This window comes from Symphodus melops (genome assembly GCF_947650265.1).
Source record: "Symphodus melops genome assembly, chromosome: 9".
NCBI lineage: Eukaryota > Metazoa > Chordata > Actinopteri > Labriformes > Labridae > Symphodus > Symphodus melops.
In genome coordinates this window covers 14,980,702-15,005,696 of record NC_136699.1, presented here as the reverse complement: position 1 = coordinate 15,005,696, position 24,995 = coordinate 14,980,702, and the positions used below count along the sequence as shown (strand labels likewise).

The following is a 24,995-nucleotide window of genomic DNA, read 5'->3' as shown; positions in this document are numbered from 1 at the left end:
GAGACCGAGAGAAACTCGGGGTTCTTGCTCCTGACTCGGTTAGGTTTGCAGACTCTGTTACCATAGTAACCGACTCAAAGCTAAAGTTAACTCCCTCTCTGGAACAGGCCTGAGTTTACCCTCTTTCTCGGGTTTGAGTGACCTCCCCCTGCTGAAACAGAAAGGGTTTCAGTGACACAGCGTTTGGACCGTTCGTCCCGGACCTCTTACCTGTGCCTGTGTCAGAGCCTGGGTCAGTCGGGGACTTCTGTACCACAGACCGAGTTCCAAAGAAGTTCCACTTTTCCCCTCCTCCTCCTCCCTCATTTCCTCCCATGTCCGTGCTGGGGTTGGGACTGTTGAGCTCTGGGGTTGTAAGAAAAGGTGCAGGACTCAACTGGAACCAGCTCCTGCATTACCACCGAGCGAGAACAAGACGTGAGCATGCAAACAAACGTGCAGACTTAAAAATAAATCATGAAAATACTACATAATTGGGCAGAACATTTACCATGTTGAGAAACTGAGTACAGTGTGATTTTGGTTTTGAGTTTCTAAAATTTTTTCATCCATATTCTGGTCAAATATCAGTAAAACTTAACAATTCAACAGCAACAGAGGATGAGCGTTGAGAAACTGTATTTTTGGTTATTAGCAAAAGCATGTTTTTGTGTCACATACACATCTATCTATATTACATTTCATTGAGAAAGTATTATGTTCTGTTCAGATTTAAGTCACAGATTGAATGATTTTATCAGATCAGGAAATTGAGAAATTTAAAAACTATATTTTGCTTGTGTCTATTTTTTAAATAGGTAGTTCCCAGACCCCCCTGCTCCCCTCTGAACCCCCCCCCCCCCCTACATCACAACATTACAGACTAAAAACCATCAGAGAACAATGCATTATTAGTCCACAAAGAGGACTTTGCGTTGTTAGCTGCAGACACGGTGAGAGTGAACGGAGAAGGTAGCGAGGCAGCAACATAAAACATGCTTAACACTCATAGCATAGTTTTGATGACTTTTTGGTAAAAAAATAAAATAAAATAAATAAAAAATGTCCCCGCCATGTGGTACATAGCCCTCTGAAATGTACTCGCCAAATGAAAAATCTACCCACATTTGGCGCTTGGTGGGTGTTCATTTCAGACCCTGGTAGTATGGATAGGTTATTAGCCGTATCGTAACACTGAAACATTTCACAAAATACCCATACATGGCAACACCCGTACCTGCGACTAACAGTCGGAGAAGAGTGGGGACTAACACAGGGGGTGACACAGGGGGTGACAGTGGGGGTGGCAGTGGGGGTACAAATCGGGGTGGATTGTCCTGATGGTGTAAGCCTGTCCTCCTTGAAGTCCCCGCTTGGCATCCTCAACTTCTGCACAGACACAATAAAAAGAGATTCAAATTAGACACTGAGAAATATCCAAAAGTCTTTATCCTAGTCAGCTGATTGTTAATCTTTGTTTGACTTAAGCACCCCACACAAGCAGCATAGCTGTAACTGACGCCCCCCCCCCCCCCCCGACACCTGTCAACACAGAACAAACAACACATGTTGGTGAAGGATGTGTCAAAGAGACAGCATTGATCCCATTCACTGGGCAAATACTCCCTGAACACACAACTCAAAAGGTCACAAATGTTTTCCTTGAGCTTGACATAAACAAAGAAAGTGTGTCAGTGTTTCTCCAGAGTTGGTCAGTTGTGACTATACTGTGGGGAGGGGGATACACACCAGTCTGTATACTGGTGTATATATGTGTTTCTGTGAACTTGTCATTGTGATTTTATATAATGTTGTTTACATGTTTACCATCAACCTGCCAAGGGACAACAGATGGAAATTAAATTATTATGGCTAAAACATTTCATATTTACACATTTATTAACGTGCACTGTCTCATTAGTCAAAATTAATAACATTATAGACCATAGTATAAGTTTAAACTACATTCACATAAAGGGCATGAATGCAATAATTACATACTGATTACTCGTAAATCCAACTGACAACTGTATCAAACTATCCATCCACTCAATATATTTGTCACACTTGCCGCCCTGGTAAGGTTTATTTCTGAAAAGATCTCTTGAAGACAAAAAGTCAAATGTGTGGTTCAGCAGTCTGCTTCGAGGTGCATCTGAATAACAGGGAGCACCCCCGAGGCTTTCAATTTGTTGTGACTTTTGGGTCAGTGCCCTGCTGGACTTCAGACAGACTATACAAAGTGAGGGCTGGACAATATTTTTGCAGTCAGAAGCATTTTTTTCTCTCACGTAGTCATGGAAATGGACAGCCAAAACACAGGTCCCATGCAAGACATGAGACTTGTGTATTTATAAAAGAGGGGTTGGTGAATTGTACCAAGAAGTCAACTTTGACAGCATGTTTCAGGCAGACAGCTGGGCTAATGTGGAATATGTCATCGAGATATCTGGTAACGAAAGAGGCTAGCTCCAGTTTATCTCTCATCGCTACATTGAGTTTGATAGCTCGATAACTTACACGTAAGAATAAAGATTTTCCCTTTTCGGCTGAGGTGTAAACATAGTTTAACAAATACAACTCATGACACTTGCGTGAGAAGTGTAAAGACTTCCCCCATCTGTAACTTTCATTCTCACCAAACAACCTTGTTTTAGTTTTAAAAGCACAAAAACGTATTTGCTAGCAGATGCTGAGCTAATGTACACCGGACTGCCACATAGCAGCTAACGCAACACTCTTAGGCTCCACACATAACTACCATGTCTTCAGTTCAGTTATAAAGTGAAGTCCTTGTAGCACTATAGGTGGTAGGTAAGACGAAGGTTGATAGTCGATGGTTAATGTTTTGAAGAAATGATTAAGCTCGATCCCAGTTTTGCTAGCATTCGATGTAGCATAGCTAGCGGCCTGCATTAAGGCCGTTATGTACAAAACGCTTAAAACCTAAGCTCAACACAACAATCATTTGACGTACCTTTTAATGATAAGATTTCTATGGCGTTCCAGCCCGATATATTCTTTCAAATTCTCCATAATTAGCTGTTTTAACGAGTGTAAGGTTGTATTTCTTTCTGACAAACACAGACGGTACCGTCTGTGTAACGAGGCTTCTGTTATCTGCTCACTGATTGGTCCGTTTGAGAAAATAAGGAGGGTCGAATCATTTCAGGGCGTTGCCTGGCAACAATACTGCCGATAGAGGGCTCATTACGTAATCTGTTTACCAAAACATTGTTCCTCGTTTTACCTGCAATCACTCAACAGATTACAATACTGTGCTATTATCATTTAATTTCTTAAAATCATGTTTGCTTATTTAGTCTGAAACACTAGACATACGTTGTTGGAATAAACATGGTAATTTGAGTTTCTGATTATATGTCTAGAAAACTTTGGACTGTTTTCTTAGGCCTACCTTAAATCAAAAACACAAGCTTCATGCACCCAAATACAAAGTCAAAGTTTCCCTTAAGCGATGCACATGCAGCCTCTGCTAAACTCTAAACCTCGGAATAAACAGAGACCTAGCTCATTTTTACTCCAGCTGGTTAACATTTAACATCCAATTTTGTTTTCAATTCATGCATTAAATATAGCTTTTTATTACTGTACATTAGTCTATTAATTAATGTTGTATGTTTCAGTGTTGAATAGATTGATTGTGAAGAAAACATTTTATAGCTTAAGTGCATGGCATTGTAATATTTCCGATTAAAAATATCTAACTGTTTGAAATCAGTCCTGCAAAAATGTTATAATAACAAAATCAATCAATGCCTGCTTGTATTGATCACACATATTTATAAATTAATATTTATAAAGGTCATATAATTTCAGGTCAGGGAGAAACTTTTCTCTGCTCTCTGGTACATGCAATCTTACTTCATACTTACTGGCAACGGACTGTCACAGATACGGTGAAAGCAGGCCTCCTCTGCAGAGAGCCCTTTGTGTGGTGAATACCCAGTATCTGTCAGGCCTGCCTGATGCTCAAACCTCTGCAGGTTCTCATGGGTCTGCTCTGGATGAGGATAAGGACACAGTCAGTAGTGTGGTCAGTATTTGCATTTGATGTACATCAAAAATGATCCTGCAAAGAAACTTAACTAATCTGGACTTGTGTATGTCTAGATATCAATCTAACTTAAAATAAATAATGGTTTGTTGACTTACTGATCATCAGTGTGCTCATTAAAGAAGTGGCTTTGGCTTTCACAATTGGCACTGGGGATCTGGTTGACAATGGTGCCTCAGTCGTCAACAGCTTTCCACCAACCTCGCCTTCCTAATCACAAAACTTTAGACTGTTAGGATGAACTTACAAACCAGTTACATAACAAACAGGTGAGCCAGTCAAATGTGTGCAGGCATGCACCTTACCCGCAGTTGCACACAAGCCAAAATAAATGTTGGCTAATAAATGTTTTGTGCAGGTAACGTTTTAAAACAATTTGGATCAGACATTACCAACAAACAAAAAGCACCTCAGCAGTGTTCCTGAACTTATTCTTTGGAATGACAGGATCTTTCCATAAGATGTTGACAGTCATGTCTGGAGGTGGGGAATGCATGGGGGAATCCATGTGCTCATCATAGCTGATAGGGCGCCGACTCATTCCAATGGGGGACGAGAAGCCGCCGAAGAGACCAGCTGAACTGCCAGACTCAAGTGCTAAAGGATGAGAGGGAGGGAGAAATGTTAAAACTCATCAAAACCAGTTACCATTTCATACATAAAAAACAGGAATACTACATTATTTCAAGAGTTTTGATTCATTTTCAATCTTTATTTCTGGATTACCTGGAATGTCTGTCTGCCTTGAGGCCATTTTAACAAACAGATCAGAGGGGCAGACCACGAGAGACTGAGGAGGGTGACTGTGAGGAGTTCCACTCTGTCTCAGTCTCCAAACCTGAAAACATCATCACATAATATCACACTGTGTTGCAATGTCGCAAATACTTGCTCCTATATGGAAGTATAGATTGTCACGGAACAACACAATATTGCCACCAAAGCGTTACAAAGAACATGATGCTATGAATACATAAATGAATGCATGGTTTTATAAGCTGCAATGTAGCTAAACTTAAGGAAACACATTACAGATGTGTTCACTATGTACAGCGCATGGTGTTCTATCTCTGACCTGCTCCAAATAGAGGCAAGGAGTCTGATTACAGCACTGTCATTAAAATCAAAGGAGTCACGCTCTTGGTTGGTGGAGAATATTATTTTTGAATTAAAGCAGGAGCATTAGTCCTCCTGTCCTATGATGAACCTGTGTACCTCTGTTATCGGAGTTCCTTATCAGCCTTCTCCAAGTTCACTTTCCATTGAAACTGACATGACTCTTCCTCATTTAAGTGAATGCTGATCCACAAAATCTAAATGTGTGCAGGTGTTGAGACTTTGCAGGGAAAGCTCGGTACTATTTAGCAGTCCAGTCTACTATTCAGACATCTGACATCACAGTGCTCTTCTCGTCAGCACTGCCGGGAGCCAAAAACAGTGACTTGCAAAAACAGGAACCGGGAATGTGTCATGCTTTGGGCGTGTGGGACAAACGTCCTCCAAAATACATGAGTTAAAATTATCAAACTTAAGCACGGAAGCCACCCAAATCCCACGCAAAAAAACAGCCTTTAAATCGATTATGTTCTGATTTCTGGATTCCATTCATTAGTAGGCTACATGAAGGACAGCAGCTCGTCATGCATGATACAATGAGTTGAACACTAACCTTACCTTTAAATATTTCCTCTCCTGTTGTATTTATTCCACAGCTGCAGTGATTGTTTTTCAAAGTCGCTCCGCTTCGACAAGAATGAGCCTACTGTGTTTGTTTTTCGGTTGGTTCATCCATGACTTTTGGACAAGAGTAAACAGAGTGCTGACGTACATTGAACGCACCTCTCCCCGAGGAGCTAAAGGAAGCGAGTGTCCGTAACTAGAAACCCCGCAGCATGCTGAGAATGACAAGTGTCCTGCAACAGCCTCCAACCATAATATGAAATGTCACAGTTTGAAATACGACACAGCGAAGAAACCCCACCGTCAGATTATAAATTGGAGCGGTACAACCTCGAGGGTGTTATGAAGCCTAAAAATTGGCTAATAATTGACAGTTTTAACCTGTTTTATTATTTCATACGTCTATATGCCCGTTATATTACACGTTCAGTTTTTTTTAGCCTATTTATGACCTGTTTAAAGATTTGAATTCAATCAATTCAAAAACTGAAGAAATATAGATACTTTAGGTAAATAAAGAAGTAGTTCTAGTCCTATAAAAAAACTCAGAAGAAGATCCACCTCTATACACATCAACAATAAATTCCATTAATATCAGAGAAGGATATTAAAACACCTTAACAGTATAACATTCATATTTTGTTTCCCCCTGTTAGTTTGACTGTAAGTCTTCAAAGAACATTATTCTGATTGAATTAATTTAATTGAGTAACGTTTTTAGAGTTCAAACTAAGTCGTAGCCTATAGTTGTTCCTTTGGCAAAGGGCTAAACACTCCCTCCACTATTTTGGGGGTGAAAAAGTCATACATGAAACATTGTATTTGTGGTCAAAAAAGGTAAGGTTTGGGTTTTTAAATGATTTCGCTCAGGAGTCGAGGATAGTTCTGCAGAGAATTATGCTTGTGTGTGTTTAAATTGCAAGTGAGTGTTTAATGGGTGTTGCAGATTGCAACCTATGAGACTGGACTGATGGGAGACGCCCCTGCTGTCACATTAGAGTAGATACACATGGTGTTGGCTGGTTCTGGAATTTATAATGCCAGAGTGCATCTGCAGCTCTGGTTTCTGGTTTGTGTTACAGTAAATAGTTGAAAGACCCATGACTGTCTAGAAGACACCTGATAGAGCAACTAGCCCTGATATTTAACCCATGGCAACCCAATGAAACATATTGACACACATTCTGTATCGCACTGGCAGCTTTAAACCACAAGAGGGCCCTGTTTATACACAGGACATGGACAGGAGTGAATCTTGAACAGAAAACAATGACTATATATTACCATTAACTTTTTTATTTTTTTTTTTAAAAAGGAAGAAAATACAGAACACCTGATTCACAGCTTCAAAACAGAAGTTCACATCAGTAAAATATATATACATATATATATATATATATAAATAGACAAGGTTCATTTCACATCTGCATTCTTTTTAAGGTGCCTTTGTTGGGGGTCTCATATCATTGGAGCTTTCTAGGGATCCAAAGGGTTACAGACGGGGAGTGATTGGGGTAGAGGTCTTCTGTTTGGCCCTGGAGATGACAATAAAACGAAGGAATGGCACAGATTAGACACATTAACACAGAGCAGCAATGTTTATCAGTCATTGTGATTCATTTAATAGTTGCATGGTTAGGGTATTATAAAAATGAGACCCAGATTCTGTAAATATACTCACAGAATTTTAGCCAAGAGTTTTTTCACAGCTTTGACCTGGGGGTTCAGGCAGTATCGACGGCCGTTGTCCGTGGATACACTGTTGACATGAACATGACAAGTGAGCTCAGGTAAAGTGTAAACTCATTCATGAATGACTCAGGCAGGAAGACTCATGATTATAGTTGTGAGATTGTTGCAGTCTACTGTTGCTTTCACTTTTTTAAAGACAACTGAGACCAGACATCCACTGTTAAGTCTTAAAAAGTGAATTCTAGGTTTTATCTTTGCACGTTTACTGAGGGAGACATGCCTTTAAGCACACAAAAGCAAATATAATCAGTGTCTTTTTTAAAAAAAAAAATTTAATTGTATTATTATGAATGATTTAAGTGTCTCTTACACAATCTCCACTCTGTCACAGAAGATAGTTGCTGGGTAAATCTGGATGTCCTTTACAGAAGACCCGTTGCTGATTCCCCTCTTGACTACTCTACACAGACACTGCTGTCCAGTTTCACTGACTAGACACAAAGAGGGAAAAACAGTTACTTAATGTCATGAAAAACATTTCATTAATGTGCCTTATTCTACTATCTACAAAGGTAAACACAAGTAGATGATGTTTTCTAAACTAGTTACGTTACAACAAAAACTCAACTTCACGTGTTAAGGTCAAAGTTAAATATCAGAGCTCCACTACTGAGCAGGTGCATAAGAATATAATCCCATACACTTGTGATGGTAAAGCTGTTAAATGACCAAAAGATATAAACACTTACGCTGGGCTTTGGAGAAGCAGAACATGACAGCCAGAAGCAGAAACACTTTGAAGGTGCTCGACATGATTCGTCTGTTGCTTGCCGTGAAGATGACAGAAAGAAGCCGGTTCAGCTGATGAGGCTTTATCGTTAGATATAGTAATGTGGGCTGACAGGAGAACTGTGAAGATAGAAGACTGAGGGGTCGTCTTAAATACTCTCTCTGGACTAATACCTCACACTTCCTGTGATAAAGGGAATTTTCTGGACTGGAAAGTGAAACCTGAAAAACCACAAGAAGAAAAGCCACGCAGGCCTACTCCTTCCGCTCACCTCCGCCTCTCAGATAGATTGATAGATACATCATTTCATCATATTTTAGACCTTAGAAGTCCAGTCAGTCACTACGTTTTAGCATAAGGGTAAAATTTAAACATTGTTGGGACTCTAAGTCTGCATTCACAATTCAACTTTCATCATACATTGACCTGTATTGTCACATAGCCTATACAAACCCTTAGTATAAGGAAGAGCAAAAACGTTGACTATTTAAAATGGATCTTTGGACAAAAGAAAAGTGAATAGGTTATTGGTAACCTAAGTTATTATTCACACTCTATCACTTGCAATAAAACATTTACACAAAGACATTATATTATATGCAGTTCTGGAAAGTGACATTAAGAGCTTGGGTAGATGCATATTAATTCATGTGGTTCACTAATAAAATCCCATTATAAAGAACAGTAGAGATACCTACTCTCACTGTTTGGGCATATTCTTATCCCTCGTCTCACTTTCAGAAAAACATAGTTAAATATTATTTAAAAAAGTCATATTATTCGAGATGTATACAAACATGCAATTTAGTAATGATGTTTCAAATTTTGAGAAGTCAAACAATTTTATGCTATATTTCTGATATGCACGTGTTGTTATTTGATAACACAAAGTGTGTTCTTAATGGATGTGTGTAAAAGTGGTTAACACTTCAGCCCTCACATTGTTGGAGAGAGTGCTGGAAAAAAAAGACTGATGTACGATATCACGTGTTTCCACTGAAGCTGTGCACCGTCATGGCATCTTTGGTGTGATACATCAGAAGAGCATTGTTTGATGGTCTCTGATCATGAATTACTGATTATAGTTTTTAAATATTACACTGCTGTCATATCCTCCTGAGGTCACAGACACAAAGACAATCCTTTATGTTGTACTGTGACTTTGTAAGGCTAAATCTAGTCTTCCTTTTTTCTTTTCTTTTATTTGATAGCCTTCTCCTTTCTTTCAAATGGATGATGAAATGAAACAAAAAGTAAAAGACTGGTCAATCACTGAAATTGCCCTGAAAATCCTCTCTTCCTGTAATGAGCTGCACTCTTTGTAATGAAACGTATATGTCAACCAATGAGCATTGAAAGAAGGATTGAGGCAAAGGAAGCAGCAAATTCCCAATGAAAGCAAGATTTTTGTCTTGCAAAAGCCTTAAATGTCCAGAATATGTAAAAGATAAAACAGATTTGTTACTCCCAGACTAAGAAAAAATAGATGTGTATTTTTAGTATGCTTAAAGGGGCAGTTCACCCAAATAAGAAAGTAGTCCTCTTTTTCACTTACCTTTAGAAGCTGCAATATCTGCAAATAGTTTTTATTTTCATTTTCGGTGCCCCCATTCAGTTTCTTTTTTAACAAGGTTTATCTGTAAACGTTTGGTTGGAGAAAGACATTTCACATTGTAATGTCTAGAAAAAAAAAACACATTCATTTATATAGCACATTTAGACAACCTCACTAGTGCTGTACAGGCTTAAAACACAATACAAAAGTTTTACATGCAAGCAGAAACTAATAATCCTTTAAGTAGGTCAATAATCACCACAAAGGAAGTCTAACCCATTTGTCATTCTAAGCATGTGAATGACTTTTGAGGTTGACCAAACACTTTTCTTTCTCCACAGACTCAGTTTGATGATTTATTCAGAAATGCCAGCGTGCTAATTTAAGACACTGGGATCTTCCCAGATCATACAGGAAACAAAAGGGGACTTTCATTTATTTAACACAGAAACAACGGATCAGTTGGTTGGTATGAGAGACTTCCTTTAAACAGCTGCCCCCCAAAAAAGGAGTGTACAAAAAAAAATGTAAAAACTGTATCAAAATGACAAAAGAATGTGTGTGTAAAAAATAAGAGTCATACCAGGAGCTCAGGTTGACTTTTTGGAGGGATTTGGTAATTCTTGCAGTGGTGCCGTACGGTTGCCACCTCTGATTTATACTCTATTTTTCTTCTGACAGACACAGTGCACTTAGCAGACTTGAATATTGAATGTTTCTCTTCAATCAATATTTAATGACGTTTTCTTATTGGGAACTAGAGAGTGCACAGCAGTGGGCCACAGCTTGTTCATTCTCCCTCTCTGAATGGTAGCACTACATAAAGGTCGACTCGTCAGCAGTCCGGCCTCATACCAGCATGGCTCATGGAAAATACTTGCTAAATGCTATTTCTAGTTGCCCGATTGTATGAATGTGGGTGTGCATAAACAAGGGGATTGCCAACCGCAGCTATCTTTAATAAATAATGTTTCCTTCGTGCTGCAGTGTAGCTCTTCACCAAAAGCCAAAGAGTCACCCGGACTGAACCGACAGGAACTGATAACGTCAGAAGAGCATCCTCTGTTCAGACAGAGGGGGCAGAGCCTGATGTGGTTGCACTTCTCTTTTCATTGCAGGGGAGCTAAAAAGTGGATTTAGTAAGAGGGGGACAAAATTACCCTAGAGAAGAAATGCTAAAAACCCATGTTGGCAGTTAAAGATTTGCACTTCAGGTTGTGTGATATACACAGATTCAAATGTGTATTCATGAAAGAAGAATCCTTTTTTCTTTTTTTTTTTGGACTCTTGGACTGGAAAAAACTCTGCATTGTCTGCGACCCATTACAGCAGGCTGTTTTGCAAATTGAGCACAGTGAAGGATAGCTGATAGTTAAAGTCATCTGGTTTATCTGTCAGGGGATTTGATTCACTGTACTAAAAAAACAGTAAAAGACAGAGCATGACATGTATTATGTATTATTATATTAAGTTTCATATGCTTTATTGATCATTATTTTCATGAGCAAGTTTTTTTGGGGCCTTAAAAGAAGAAGAGCTTTGACTAAATGAAATATCGCTGCCACAGAAAGAAACACATCAACAGTCAGTCATAAAGACAGTTTAGAGATAGCAAAGATAGTTTTTACATCAAATATTTTTAATGAATTGTAAGAACATGTCTCACAGGTTTAAGTCACACTGTGTCTTCATGAGGCAAGTTTTGTAACAAATGCTTTGCCTTTCTTATGGGTGGTATGAAGTAAGTGTGAAAAGAAAAAGCGAGTGTAGATTCAACATGACCATGTGAGTGTTTCCTGTGACGGTGAAGATGGGTTAATTCACTGGAACCTTCTGTCTCATGTTTCCCCTTGTCTTCTTTCCAAAGTCTTCTCAAGAGTATATGCAGACAATACAAATAACAGTTCTTTGATAATAATAGAAAAACATTGATCGTACTATGATCATTTTACTCAGGGAAGAATATGTTTCATTTTTATTTGAATTCACCCAATTAACAGAAAATGTTTTGCTTTGTTTTTGACGTTTGTTATGTTTCTTTATAGTTTTTATGCTGTCTTACGTCTATAACACTTCTGCCTTCATCCAAGTGGTAAAGCAATTGTGTTGATGTAGCTCATAGACTTGAACATCTATTTAATAATAGATAGTCTGAAGAACATGCAGCTTTTAAAGGGAGTGTAAGTGTATAAAACTTGTTTGGAAAGAATTAAAAACATTTTTTTGATTCTTTGTTTTTTGTGTTGGAATTATCAAATGTATCAAAATCTTGTAAATAATTGAATTCAACTTTTGGATACCTTCAATAACATTTTTAATTTAGTGTTTAATAGTATGTTAACCTTGATGTCTAAAATGCTGGTTTTAATGAGATGTGTATTAAAGGGTATGCATGGGTTATAGGTAAGTGATTGGTTGTTTATGTAAGTATTTTCAGCAGTAGGGATAAACACAAGCTTGCCATCTTGTGGTTTAATTGCAAAACTACATCAAAGGTTGCACAGATTTTGTCATGATATATTTTTAAACTTATACACTTCTAATATCTATATGTTATGCTATTAAAATATGAACATGTATTGATAAGAATGAGTCATGTCATCATTACCATTATGCGTAACTGATAATAATACAGACACAAATGACCTGAATCCTGCATGTGCAGCTCCACATTGTCCCCTGTACTCGGCCAGTGTTTCTCCACACTAGTGTTTACCAGAACAAGATCACATGGCAGTTACCATAGTAACATGAGCGCCTGGCACCAGCAGAGAAGAGAGTGGAGTGGATTTTCCAGGGATTGACGCCAATTGCGGCATCAAGAAAATAAATCAAAAGAAATGTTAGTTTGGTGGTATCAAAGATTTATTTATTCATTCAGACTTCACAAAACCCTTATAAAACATTTTGCAGACTTGTTTATGTGTATGATTATCTCCATATATGAAGGAAAGGTAGGCCAGAATATTCGACAATAACACTGATTTAACATTATATATGATGATGCATGACACACCTTGGTTTTGCATGTTTCTAAATATGTATTTATATCATGTGCATGATCCATAAATCTGCATAATACGCATCTAAAGATCCCTAACGTCTTTGTGCCATGCACTGACAGAAAAATATGAGGATGAGGAATGTTTTCTGACACATTGTCTGTCCATTTGAGGCCTAAATCTCAGCGATGGCAGGCAGCATGCAGGCCCGAACCCGTGCCTCCCTCCATGCTGCTCTGCAGTCAGAGATCCACTGTAAGAGCAGGGACTGTTTGATGGTGGGGGTCGTTCTCTCCCCCTCTGCTCCTCTGTCCGCTGGCCTCCTGTGTTTCGGGGAGATGTTTGGGATTAGAGTGTTATTGCCAGTGTAAAGCTCGGGGCAGCTGCTCTTGCGTTGGTGGGGGACGTCTGGACTTGAAGCATGGGGGATGCTGTGAGCTCTGGTGCGAGCCTGTCCCTCCACATTGCTCCCATGATGCCTTTCAAATCGTTCCTCGATGAAAGCTCTCCTCATATTTCTTAAGTGGGTGTTCTGGTGCCCGTAAAGGTACTCCAGAGGGTCAGATCTACCAAACATCAGTTCTTCATTCTTTTCTTCCTGCTCTTTATGCAGAATGTTGTGTACCTCCTCATTAGGGTTTGATTGAAAGGGGTTTGATGCTGACTCGGTGATCCGTGACAGCCGCAGCCTCTGGTGCACGGCTTCCAGCTGCTGTGAGGGGACATTGTAGGTGGACACGTCCCAGCTGGGGAAGGTGGGGCGGGCTAGATGGCAAATGGAGAGAAGGTAGTCCTCAGAGGAGACAGCCTGGCACTGGTCCGAGATGAGGAGCGATTTGGCCTCATTCAAATCCCTCACTACCTCCTCTGAGCCCTCTCTGATGGTGGGCAGCAGGAGTCTTCTCTTGGAGAGTCGTTTAGATTGTGGCCGCATAGCTGGAAGAAAAACAAGGTCACGTTCAGAGCCAATATAAACTCTCTGAAATATTTTGGATTATATAGACAAAAACGACACAGTGTTTATGTACAGGAATATCATTTTCTATTGATGAAAAGGGATGTTTTGTTTTTTACAGGTGAAACCAAGGCAGCTTGGTTCTGGTAGGAAAAACTGTTACATATCCAAATCTGTGATTCATCCACCTGGGAAAACATGATTGCATTCAGACAGCATGTAAACAACTAGTGTATGACATCATTATGCACTGCATTGTGCATCTGGAGGCAGAGCAAAGAAATATTGTCAAAAGGTGCAAACACCTCATCTGATGATTCATTTGCAGTCAAATACTGGGCATTGTTCACATTGCTGTGAATCACCCTTGACATCTCAGTTTTTGTCCCTTTATGTCTTCAAATGTAGTCCACATGTAAGCCCTCCTCTACTCGTCCTCTTTCCCTCCTCTTCTGTTTCTGAATCTCCTATTTTCACACACTGTGCCCTGCTTACTTTGGAGTTGGCAGCGCAACCCCCCCAAATCCAAACAATCTCAAGAAGAAGCAGCAAGAAGCACCATAAATAGATGCTTACTTTAAATGCGATCTCAGTCATGTGGAGCCACAGAACGTGTCGGCTTATATTTTTTCCATGCAACCCCATATTGTTGTAACCCTGAGAAGAGACCACAGAATAATTTGGTCTCCACCTCATAACAAAAATAGTACAAGCCAAAACCAGAATGCCAGCCTCTCCCAGTTTCTTCCAAGGTGTAACTGTTGCTAAATATAGACTGCACCTTTGGTTTACAGTGGCTAAAAATGGTTCCACAGCAGCAGCTCTGCCTTAAAGCACAGAACAGGAACCCAGTGTGTTTTCAACTCATGCACTTTCAGCAATGATGTAAGATTTCTCTGCACAATTGAGTTCCCCACTCACCTTTGTCTGTCAAGTCCAGTTGATCTGTTCTTCTTTTCTCTGTTCTTGCAATATATAAAATCAAACAATCTACAGCCTTTTTGCAGATAGATGTGTTTTTTTTTATTTATGATGATCCGTCTCCAACCAGTGATGCTCCTGCTTCTCCCTGAGCGTGCTCCAGCTGTCTCTGACCAGAGGCAGCGGGCAGAATGCAGATTTATCTCCTACTCACATCCCTCTTCATCCCTCCCTCTCCCCCTCCCCCTCTGTCTCTCTCTATAGCTTACTTTTGGTTCGCCCTCCTTCCATGCGCTTCTAAAAATAGACGCACCATCCATTTCCTCAGCCCAGACTCTGTCATTGGCCAACCTTTTGATGGAGAGAGAGAGAGAAACAGAGGCAGGAGAAGAAAGAGTGAAGAGAGGGAGAAAAGTAGATTTTGAAAAAAGCAGGGGAATAATGAAATTAGGATGAAAAGACAAAGGTTTGTTTTGTCTATTTATTCAAGGTGTGCTATTTCTATTTCTAAAAATGTCTTCGACGCAGTCATCCCTCTGTGATTTGGATACTAAAAATAAAACATGTTTTCTGACAAGAAAATGGGGAGCTGCTGTAAACAAGTTTGACCTTAAATTTGTTCTGCAATGCGATGTGCATCAAATCTGACAGAAATAGATTTTTTTATCCTGACTGACATTTATAAACTCATATTTGTCATGTTGGCTGCTGATGCATTCATTAAATACAGCTTTTTGACCTTAGCATGCTGCATTTCATGTAAATTAAAGTTTGAATTCTACAGGGAAGCGTGTCCTCCAAAGGTCACACTGACCAGATGTCTGGCTAAATATGGAGTTACATTTGTGCTTGTAATGAACAAGACAAAAGGAGAATCCATTTGAAGTGATTTTGGGCAGACATTCTGTAAAGAAGGTTACATAAATGTAAAGTCTCTCCCCTGGGCATCTTTATGGTCAAATCTGCTTTTAGTTGAGTCTCCCTTAAGAAGAAAGATTTGATCATAAAAATGAGGCAGCAAGTGGTCAGATGGAGGGAACACTGCTTGTCTCCTTCTTATTATTTTTGTTAGTTAATTCACTTCCTGAGAGGCTTGTGTCTCTGAAACTCAGAACTTTTAACATTAAACATGGAGGATTTCTGTAGTGCTCGAAAACTAGTTAAAACCAATACATTCAAATATGCAGATTTTCTTGGTCATGATATTTTCCAAAAGTTTCATTAGACGTCTTAGTGTAACGTGTTATTGTCTTTTTATTTGTGAATATGTGTGTGAAGGATTATAAGACAGTTTACCAGGGGAGTTTTGTTCAGGAACATTCTTTAGAACAGGCTTCGAGTGTGCCGGATTGACTGCACGTGTGATTGTGTGGGTCTGTGGGAGGCAGCATGACCCCTGATGAGTCACATCGTCTTTGCTGCCAACTTATAAAAGGATTACTAGCATTTTATGGTTCTCTAAAGGACTAGTCACAAGGAGCTAAAATTGACTCAAAGACAGACAAACGCACAACCGGCACGTGTCATTGTGCTGTGAGACGAAAGACTCTCAGGCACCACACTGACTGCATTTTGAAATGTTCTTTTAAATGCCAGGCACAGCATCATGCAATGCTGCATAAAATGTTTGTGTCCTTCAGGAATTAGAGAAAGTGCCTCTAGCATTCCTGTTGTGCACTTTCTGTGGAAAACAACTGATGCTACACTGTTAAGGCAGCCCTAAGACGTTTTCTGTTTTTTTAGGCACCACACTATACGAGGCAAATAACCCCTTCAGTGTCATATTTTACTTAACAACTGTGTACCACTGGGTCTCCTTTTCTCACTATGAATACAAAGAGGCTCTTTCACACCTAACATTTGACAGCTAATAATTAACTGAACTCTGAACTCCGTTTTTATTAGAGCTCAGAGTTCAGCCATGTTAAACTGATGTCAGTGGTAAGATACCAATAACCACATGAAACAGGATCATGTCAGGAAAATATTGTTTTTATACTCAAAGGCAATTGGAGGGTTTAACCCAGATCTATTTAATTCTTCTATACTTGTCCAGAAAGTACTGTATTTCCATCCACCAAAGCTCATGATTAATGGCTGATACAAGCAGCACTGTGCAGGTACAAATTGATTAACAAAGGTGGAAGGACTGATAAAAGGAAATACTGACTTCTTAGTCCTGTAATGGATTTTTCTCCCTGTGTTTCAACCATCAGGGGGACTCTGGGAGAGTGATGTAGTCACCCTTTGACGGACAGAGTGACGTTTTCCTCACTCAACCACCCTTCAGAAAACAAGATGTTTTGTTGCGTTTAAAAATATATATATATCACATATATCCAGAGAAACTTTAACCATTTCATGAATTTATGGGAATAATGTTTTTAGGACACAGTGGTTGCTTAGTGCCCTTCAGATTCATCAAGACAACGAGCAAACATTCAAACAATGCTCAAAACAAATCAAACATCGTACTTGATTGGGACTTCTTTAAAACGAACAAATAAGATCATACAGTAAAAGAGTCATCACCATGGTAACATATACAGTCTTTTATACTGATGGTACACTTTTGATGTAGAAGTAAAGAAGACAAGCCACATTGTTTTCATTCAGCAAACAACTAATCTGACATGACAAAAAAGATGTTTTTGTTTCTGCAATTTGAATCACTTAGGGTTTATATCAATATATATATATCATCTTTGTTAAACTTTATTTTCTGCAGTCATTTCCTTTAAACCAAAAACATTTATGAACGTCTGAGCATTCAAATATTGGACGTGAGTCATTTCTTTTCCAGGATTAGTTTGGTGCAGAATAGACTCTCTGTTTATCTGTGGGGAAATGCTTACAACATTATTGAGCATGCAGTTCTAATTTGCAGCAGAGCTTCACTGACAAGAATTCATGAGTAATCTAATATCCCAGTCATGTTATTCACTGACTGAAAACGTGGAACCTTCAGGAGGAGTGCATCCTTTTTGCAGAGGCAAGTTAAGAAATATTATAGGTATCTTTGAGAAAATCAATCACTAGATTCAAAGCTAGATATTTTAAAACAAAGTAAAAAATCACAAAGAAAAAGGAGCACATTCAAAAAGACTACAACAACCAGATGGTTGATCTGTACACTCCTGTACTACCCAGGTAGTACAAACTTTCCAGGAGGAGAGTGTGCTGACATTTCTGTTTCCTTAAAGTTACTACTTCACCAATCTTACGGAGAGAGTGAGTGAAATTCAAACATTGTCATACTAGTGGCATGCTAAACGTTTAACTACACTTGGAAAAGTTATTTGTAATGTGCTTTGATATACCAAACTGAGCTGGAAATAAGTTGCATTTCAAAAAACATTAGCTTCATGCTTTCCAGAAACAACATCCAGACTTCTGCTTGGACATTTTTTTTTTTTTTTTTTTACTAATAAACAAATAGCAACAATAATTGTCCTGGAAAATATGTTGAATCAAATTGGCCAAAATGCACATGGTAAGTATATAAGACCATGATTAATCATACCGTATAGAACTAAATAGGTCTCTATAACTAATTTTGACAAGTGAGAAACAGTCATGCTCTAAAGACTATTCTCATAAAAAAGGGTGCAAGATGTATATTGGAGAACAAACAGACACATAGTGACATGAATAAAAATACTTGTTCTCCCCTATTACTCAGATATTACTTCACTTTAATCATTGGAGGTAAAATAGGATTTGGGAAAACCTTGTTAGCATACTTATGGTAATTTAATCAGTAGCTGATTCTAGCAGGGTTTTTTTAGAAGTCTTATATCACTTTGTTTTACTATAACTTAAGCAGTGATGCTCACATAGGTTATGACCCACATTGGGTCATGTATGTACAGTTCACACAAATTGTCATTTGTGATACATGTGGGCAGGATTGAAAATGTCATGTAACAAAGAAAAATAAAATCACAACGCTTGCAGTTTGCAAAATACCACAGGCACTTCAACTTTAATAAATATCAGACATTACGTTCTTTTTCATATGTACAGATATCGTACAGAAAGATCCATAGGTACTTTTGCAGCTGCTGCAAGTAAGGGATGCACAGTACCAATAACACAACTTTAAAAAGTAAAATAAAACTGTCCGTCAAAGCTTATCGTTGGATACAAGCAATACAAACAGGCTTGTTTCTTTTTAAAATATGATTTGCAATTTATCCATAACTGAATGCATGAGGGAAAACACTGAAAGCAAAGGTTCCCACCCTTTCTTCCTTGGAGCCCCCTCTAGTTGTATCGAAGAAAAGCCGATACCCCCCATACCAGAAAAAAAAGATATTCTGTTCTTGTTCATACCAAAATATTATTACACACTATCCAGTAGGTGTGTTATCAAGATTCAAGTTAATATGTGCACATTTATTTTTTACAACCTCGAAGAAAAAGCCTGGGGCCTGGACTCCAGGTAAGGAACCAATGGCTTAAAGCAACACTTACAAAAAAAAGCACCATATTTGACTGGCCATTGAATAAGAAAAACACTCTGCCTTGGTAGCTATTTAGTTGTTCTACCTGTCCTATGAGATATCAAAATATATCATTTAAATTTAGGAAACACAACGTGAACCTTACAATTTTCCTGAGCGATAAAAGACCCCATACATCTAGAGAGACATTTGCTTTGGATAAAGCAACACATACAAAGCAATGCTAAGCAGAGCAACGCGCGGTCTACTTCACAAGGATTCATGTTAATTCTGTCCTACAACAGCTTTATGAAGGGCTGAGAAGTATTAATATCTACTAATGGAGAAATAAGCTGCAGTCCTGGGGCTGTCATACAATACAGAGATGGAGAATAGGATTCTTGGTGATAGATTTTGTTGCTCCATAAGTGCCATTAGGGATAACAACATTGAACAAAAACTACCTCGTCTTAATCATCATTGAATCCTCAAACAAAACTGCGTGTGTGGTTAAGTTTTGTAAAGTGCCGGTCGAACTGGATGCACACTATTCCTTTTGTTAGTAATTATTTTGTTTATACAGGCGAGGCAATTTGCTTAAAATCTGCAACAGTGGAAACTCTTAAGGACTGTTTATTTTTCAATGCAACTATGAAAAACACTGGCCATGATACTCTCTCTCTGACACACTTCTGATTGTAGATATATATATGTCGGACAGGTTTTGTGTGCAGAAGCCGGACAGAAAAAAACATTCTGGAGGGTTAAACAAAGCTTAAAAAAGTCTGTAAGAAAATGTTCATCTCTATAAGAGAAATGAGAAGGCGTAGTCTATATTGCTGTATGGCCTCTCTTCATCCTGAGGAGAAAGTTTCTCTTTTCCTCCAGGAGCTCCTGAATGCGTTTGTTTCTGGTTCTCTCCCGAAGGTTAACCCTGCGCTTTGGGATCAGATTATTCTGTGATATTTCATTGTCTGCGCCGATGTTCCTGTTGTATATGACATCAATGGAATTGTTCTCACCCTTATCCTCAGTTTTTAGTGTGGAGGCTGTGATGGTTGTGACGGCTGTTTTTTCTGTTGTTGGTATGATGGTGGTGGGAGGTGGGGCTGTGGGAGGATCTTCGGTCATTGTTGGAACAGGGCTGCCAACAGGGATGTACTCTGACGAGTCTAACCAGGGCAATGAAGAAAGGTCTGTCATATCCTCACTAGTAATGGTTGGGATCACGAAGGTGAGTCCATCGTCTAGCACCATGGTGTCACTGATTATACCACCATTGCTGTAGGATACAGTGATGTCATCCCCGCTAAGCAAGGCCCCACTGGTCATTGTGATATCTCCACTGCTTGTCACATCATTGTACGACATGGTTCCACTAGGAATATTGACTTCGTCTGAATGAACTGTTGCAGTCGGTGTTGAGATATCATCATAAGTGCTGGGTGTTGTTTCCAAAGCGTCATGATACCAAAGTGGAGGTTCATCTGTAGTAGCTGTGTTGTTACTGATAAATGTGACATTGACTCGTGATTCTGGGAAAGCCATACCCGTCGCTGTTTCATGTATGCTTGTGCTGGTAGGAACAGTGGAAGAAATAATGTCTCTCAGTAGACTTGGATATGGAGTGGGAGTTAAGGTATAATATGAAGATGTAGTAAATGTCTTCTTTTTTGGGTAAGTCTTTATCACCTTAAACTTATTATTAATCTTTGTCTCAGAGTTCTTCTTTGGGGGATCAGTTTTTGTAATTTTTGTAGGTGACTTAGCTTTCTCTTTTGGATTGGCCATTGGTGGAGCTTTCTTTTTGGGTGGGGGTTTGGGTTTTATCACAGAAGAAGTCTTCACTTGAGGAGTCTTTTTGACAGTCGTCTTTACAGAGGGAGTGTTTTGGGGTTTGGAACTGGCTGGAGTAGTCTTTTTGGGAGGACTCTTTACTGTTGTGGTCTTTTTGGGACTTTTTTTGGTTTGAACAGGGGTGGTTTTTTTAAGAGTGGTCTTTACAGGGGGGATCTTTGTTTGAGTATTTCTTGCAGGTGTAGTCATTTTTGGGGTGGTGTTTGCTGTAGTAGTCCTTTTGGGTGTAGCTTTTACTGAAGTTGTCTTTTTGGGGTTAGTTTTTGGTGGAGTGATCTTTTTTGATGGAGTTTTTTCTGGAGTAGACTTTTTAGGACCAGTGTTTGTTTTCTTTTTGGGATTGATTTTTGGTGGGAAATCTTTTCTTGTAGTATTTTTTGGGGCAGTATTCTTTTTTGGATTGATCTTAGGTAGAATCACCTTTTTTGGGGATTTCTTAGACAAATTATTCTTTTCAGGCATTGATTTAAGCTGGGTGTCTGTTTCTGTATTACTTTCTGTTGGACTTGTCATAGTTGGAGAGGTCGTTGTTGGGAGATGTGTGCCAGTAATCATACCAAATGTTGTTGCACTATTTGTAGAGGTCTGTAAGTTTTGAACTGTGCTCTCGTCTGTGTCTGGGGAGGGCAAGGGCAAGGAATTAGCTGTAACATTAGGAATGGCTGTGATAACAGATGTGGTTGCCACTGGAAAGTTGGTGGAAAAGACAGACACACTGGTGGCAGGTGTAAGATGAGAATTGATCATTTGTGTAGCATCAAGTGGGGAAAGGGTGGAATGAGGACCAGCAGTGGTAGGTGGATGAGTGGTATCCCAGGGGTAAATGGTAGAGGTTAGGGAGGTGTTGATGACAACTTCAGTTGGTTGGATGGTGGTGAAGCCAAAGCTGATGGTGCCAGTGGTTGGAGGAGCTGTAACACTGGGACCAACGGAGGTGATAGGTGTCGATCGGGAGGTAGGATTGGGCAGAGGCTCTGTAATGGTGATATTGCTGCAGGACTTGCAGCATATGCGCTGGTAGTCCGGTAGAGAGCAGTAGCGCTTTAGCACCTCCATGCGACAGAACATTGAGCGGTCTCCATGACAACGCTGGCCTGTGAAGGAGAGAACAGAGAGCTGAGACAAAGTGAAGCCAGGGGTGAAGTATTGAGGGATATTTGTGCTTTTGTAATTGCCTGGATATGTAACCATTTGCAAAAATAATGAACAACAATGAGCATACATTACATTGGCATTAGTATTTGTGTGCCTGCTCTTTTTTTTACACAAAGCACTGGCATATTGTTGAGTGTGTTTGTTGGTTCCACAACATCAGTGTAAAGTAGTAAAGCCAGACAATTAGCAGAGGATGCAAGAAGGAAGACAAGAAAACCCCATAGAATCAAGAACAGTCATGAGATTAGTTCAGAGCAAACTGAAATGGAAAAAGAGGGCCCGCCAGTCTTCTGTCAACAACAAACATAGATGTTTCAGGTTGCAACTTTTCAACTATGTTTCACGCCAGCTAATTTGATTTCATCTTGCATTTGCTTCAGGTGTGCAATTTTTTTTCTGATGTTCAGTTTTGTTCCGGCAACACTTTAAATTTACACTTTAAACAAACGCGCTACATAAAGTTGACTTGACTTGACTATAAACCATACCATTTTCTACAAGCAAAGTTAAGGACTATTGCATACAAAGAATCTAGCAAGTAAACATTCCTGTTGAGAAAAAGATGACACTTTTTGAAACATTTTTATTGATACAACTTTGCTGTTGAGAATGACAGTAACTGAAACAATGAGATGTACACCCCCCTGCTCAATATATAGATATATTCTTTTCTTAAGAAAAATAATTCAACTGTATCGAAAGTTACAAGTTCACAGTCACTTTGGTAAAACACTTCATTACTTGGAAATCAATCAGTCAATCTGTTTATCGATTGGAAACAAAACATGAAGTACATAAATCATATGGTCTGTTTAAATAAAATACATAATTTTAATGATGATGTAAAAACTGGAATGGCACATTAAGTGTCATATGAAACATTTACAAAACATTGATAAAATTTCCCTGATAAATCAAAGTGCATATAGACGCAGTGCACGTAGTCCATCTGAATGTTTCTTCAACGTTAGCGAAACGTTAGCCAGCCCCACGCAGCAGGCCAGTGAAGCCACAAAACAGTTACCCATAGTATAGAATATTATAGAAGAAGATAACAGTCATGAACATTATTTAATACAGTCAACACCAATGTTATATACAGTCGCACTGCTAGGTCTGGCTTGGTCTCAAACAGTCCAACTCCAGCAGAAGGAAACCTTGGATAGCTCGCTACATAGTCACAACAGAAATATGTGATCACAATACAATGACAAGTCTGAAGTGTTTTTTTTTTCTAGATGCCATATGTGTCATACCCTAGGCCCTTTGTAAACCCTTCCCAATAGTTGGACATTGGTCCAACATCACCTTGGTAGGTTTGATGGTTGGCGGGTGTGAGTTAAGTTGGTTTGAAGCTGCCTCTATTCCGAGTGAAACTTTGAATGAGTAAAGCCATCTCTTTCACAGATAAATGCCGTTACATTCAATCCAAGATAAGGCATTGTTCATGTGGTTAATGTTCATCAAAAGAAAATGAGATCATCAGACGCTCCCAAATCAAAGTTTATGAGGTATTTCTGTATCTGTTGCAATGTGTAAAAGCCCGAATGATGAAGCCCATTATGCACATATACATGCACACACACACACACATGCACACACACACACGCACACACACAAACAAACACACACACACACACACGCACACACACACCTACACACACACACACACACACCTACACTCAAATACAAACAAATTCAGTTACAGAAACTTAATCTGACAAGACTTGTATATTTCATTCAGTCACACATTGATTTTCTCAGTCATTTAAGCTAACACACAAGACACACATTCACTCGCACACATTCAAATAAATTAACACACATATATATATACACACACATACAAGTGATGGATGCAAATGTGCATGACAAAATGTGATCCGATCCTTAGAGAAAAGGAGAAGCAACAGTAAACCACTGATCCATCTGAGAGAATGGAGAGGCAACTAACTGACCAAGTCCTGCATAATAAGGTCTAACCCCTTCCCCCCGAAACACTTTCCCTTTATTAAATATTCATCTGTATTCATGTAAAATCAATAAAAAAATACACATAACAGTCAAGGATCTAAGCGATCAATAGCAGTCCAAAGGTTTTAGGCAAATAAGCTACAGCTTATTCATGGTAAAACATTATTAATATTATTGTTACTCATATAGATTTAGATTTATAGGTATATATAAATACAAATATATTTATAGATGTATTTGTTTAAAGTCTGCAAGCACAAATAAGCTGCTTTTATTGAACTTTAGTATAACAGTCAAAGAGAGGATGGCTGATGATGAGGTGAAATGGGAAGCAACCTCAAGTGGTCAGACTACCCTGTGTGTTTTTTTGTTTTTTAAATTAGCCTTACCTCAGTGTTCCTTCCACTAACAATTCAGAAGTCTACTGATGTCACTCCTGGTCCCTGTGCTGAGTTCCGGTTAATCTGAGAGTGGAAATGAGACACCATTCTCATCCCCCAATGGAACCAGGATGTCAGATGAGCACTTTAGCAAAGATGTCCTCATTGTGACAAGATCACATTCACAATAAAGCTTTCATATTTTTCAAAAGTTTTTTCTATATATTTATATACTTTTCTGTTTATTTTCACACCTGTTTCTCCCCACCATGACAGTGCGCTACAAAAAGGAAAAAGCGCCGCTGCATCTCAGAAGTGGTAACCCATGACAGCTAGCTCGCGCAAAACATAGCCGCCAAATGCAGAGGAGACACCTCACACATGAACGGCTCTTCGACACATCTCGGGAGATGAAAAGCTGTTCACCTTGCCACTTCGAATCCTGTTCACATCAATTTTTTTGTTGATCTTTTGAGTTTTCGACTGGCCAGCGGTTACAACACAATGCTCCACAAAGGAGAGAGAGAGAGAG

The 24,995-nt window shown here is 39.1% G+C and overlaps 4 protein-coding genes across 6 annotated transcripts in view; all 4 read right to left on the bottom strand.

The window, feature by feature from the left end:
- The window catches only part of gfpt2 (glutamine-fructose-6-phosphate transaminase 2), a 30,176-nt gene extending 24,233 nt beyond the window's left edge, over positions 1–5,943 (bottom strand). Inside the window, exons 1-7 of the mRNA XM_079352665.1 lie at positions 5,732–5,943; positions 4,784–4,895; positions 4,467–4,654; positions 4,156–4,267; positions 3,876–4,003; positions 1,217–1,368; positions 211–389 (exon numbers count right to left, since the gene is read on the bottom strand). Of these exons, the coding sequence (XP_079208791.1) occupies positions 211–389; positions 1,217–1,368; positions 3,876–4,003; positions 4,156–4,267; positions 4,467–4,654; positions 4,784–4,811 (787 nt within the window). The 5' untranslated portion in view covers positions 4,812–4,895; positions 5,732–5,943. The remainder of the gene's footprint in view (positions 1–210; positions 390–1,216; positions 1,369–3,875; positions 4,004–4,155; positions 4,268–4,466; positions 4,655–4,783; positions 4,896–5,731) is intronic.
- A 1,074-nt stretch (positions 5,944–7,017) lies between these two features.
- Positions 7,018–8,326, bottom strand: LOC306829673 (C-X-C motif chemokine 10-like). Its single transcript, XM_079352794.1, has 4 exons — positions 8,179–8,326; positions 7,800–7,920; positions 7,419–7,496; positions 7,018–7,272 (listed from the first exon to the last, which is right to left on the bottom strand). The coding sequence occupies exons 1-4, from the start codon at positions 8,240–8,242 to the stop codon at positions 7,230–7,232; spliced, it is 306 nt and encodes a 101-aa protein (XP_079208920.1). The 5' UTR covers positions 8,243–8,326; the 3' UTR covers positions 7,018–7,229.
- Positions 8,327–12,629: 4,303 nt separating this feature from the next.
- The window catches only part of LOC306829495 (uncharacterized protein), an 87,470-nt gene continuing 75,104 nt past the window's right edge, over positions 12,630–24,995 (bottom strand). The window contains exons 2-3 of one of the 2 annotated variants that reach the window (XM_079352545.1): positions 14,653–14,721; positions 12,630–13,712 (exon numbers count right to left, since the gene is read on the bottom strand). In XM_079352545.1, the coding sequence (XP_079208671.1) occupies positions 12,952–13,710 (759 nt within the window). In that variant the 5' untranslated portion in view covers positions 13,711–13,712; positions 14,653–14,721 and the 3' untranslated portion in view covers positions 12,630–12,951. Of the gene's footprint in view, positions 13,713–14,652; positions 14,898–24,995 lie in introns of those variants that run through there. The other variant, XM_079352544.1, reaches the window with a different exon arrangement.
- The window catches only part of LOC306829490 (A disintegrin and metalloproteinase with thrombospondin motifs 2-like), a 103,779-nt gene continuing 96,918 nt past the window's right edge, over positions 18,135–24,995 (bottom strand). For both annotated transcript variants that reach the window (XM_079352536.1, XM_079352537.1), the window contains one exon: positions 18,135–22,048. In XM_079352536.1, coding sequence (XP_079208662.1) covers positions 19,929–22,048 — 2,120 coding nt within the window. In that variant the 3' untranslated portion in view covers positions 18,135–19,928. The remainder of the gene's footprint in view (positions 22,049–24,995) is intronic.

Bases quoted from the DNA above. Each gene is read 5' to 3' on its own strand.
- LOC306829673 (XM_079352794.1), bottom strand. From the start codon at position 8,242: ATGTCGAGCACCTTCAAAGTGTTTCTGCTTCTGGCTGTCATGTTCTGC. The intron at 7,921-8,178 runs GTAAGTGTTTAT...CTTTGTGTCTAG, and splicing joins CTGCTTCTCCAAAGCCCAGC to TCAGTGAAACTGGACAGCAG. The intron at 7,497-7,799 runs GTAAGAGACACT...TCATGTCAACAG, and splicing joins TGTGACAGAGTGGAGATTGT to TGTATCCACGGACAACGGCC.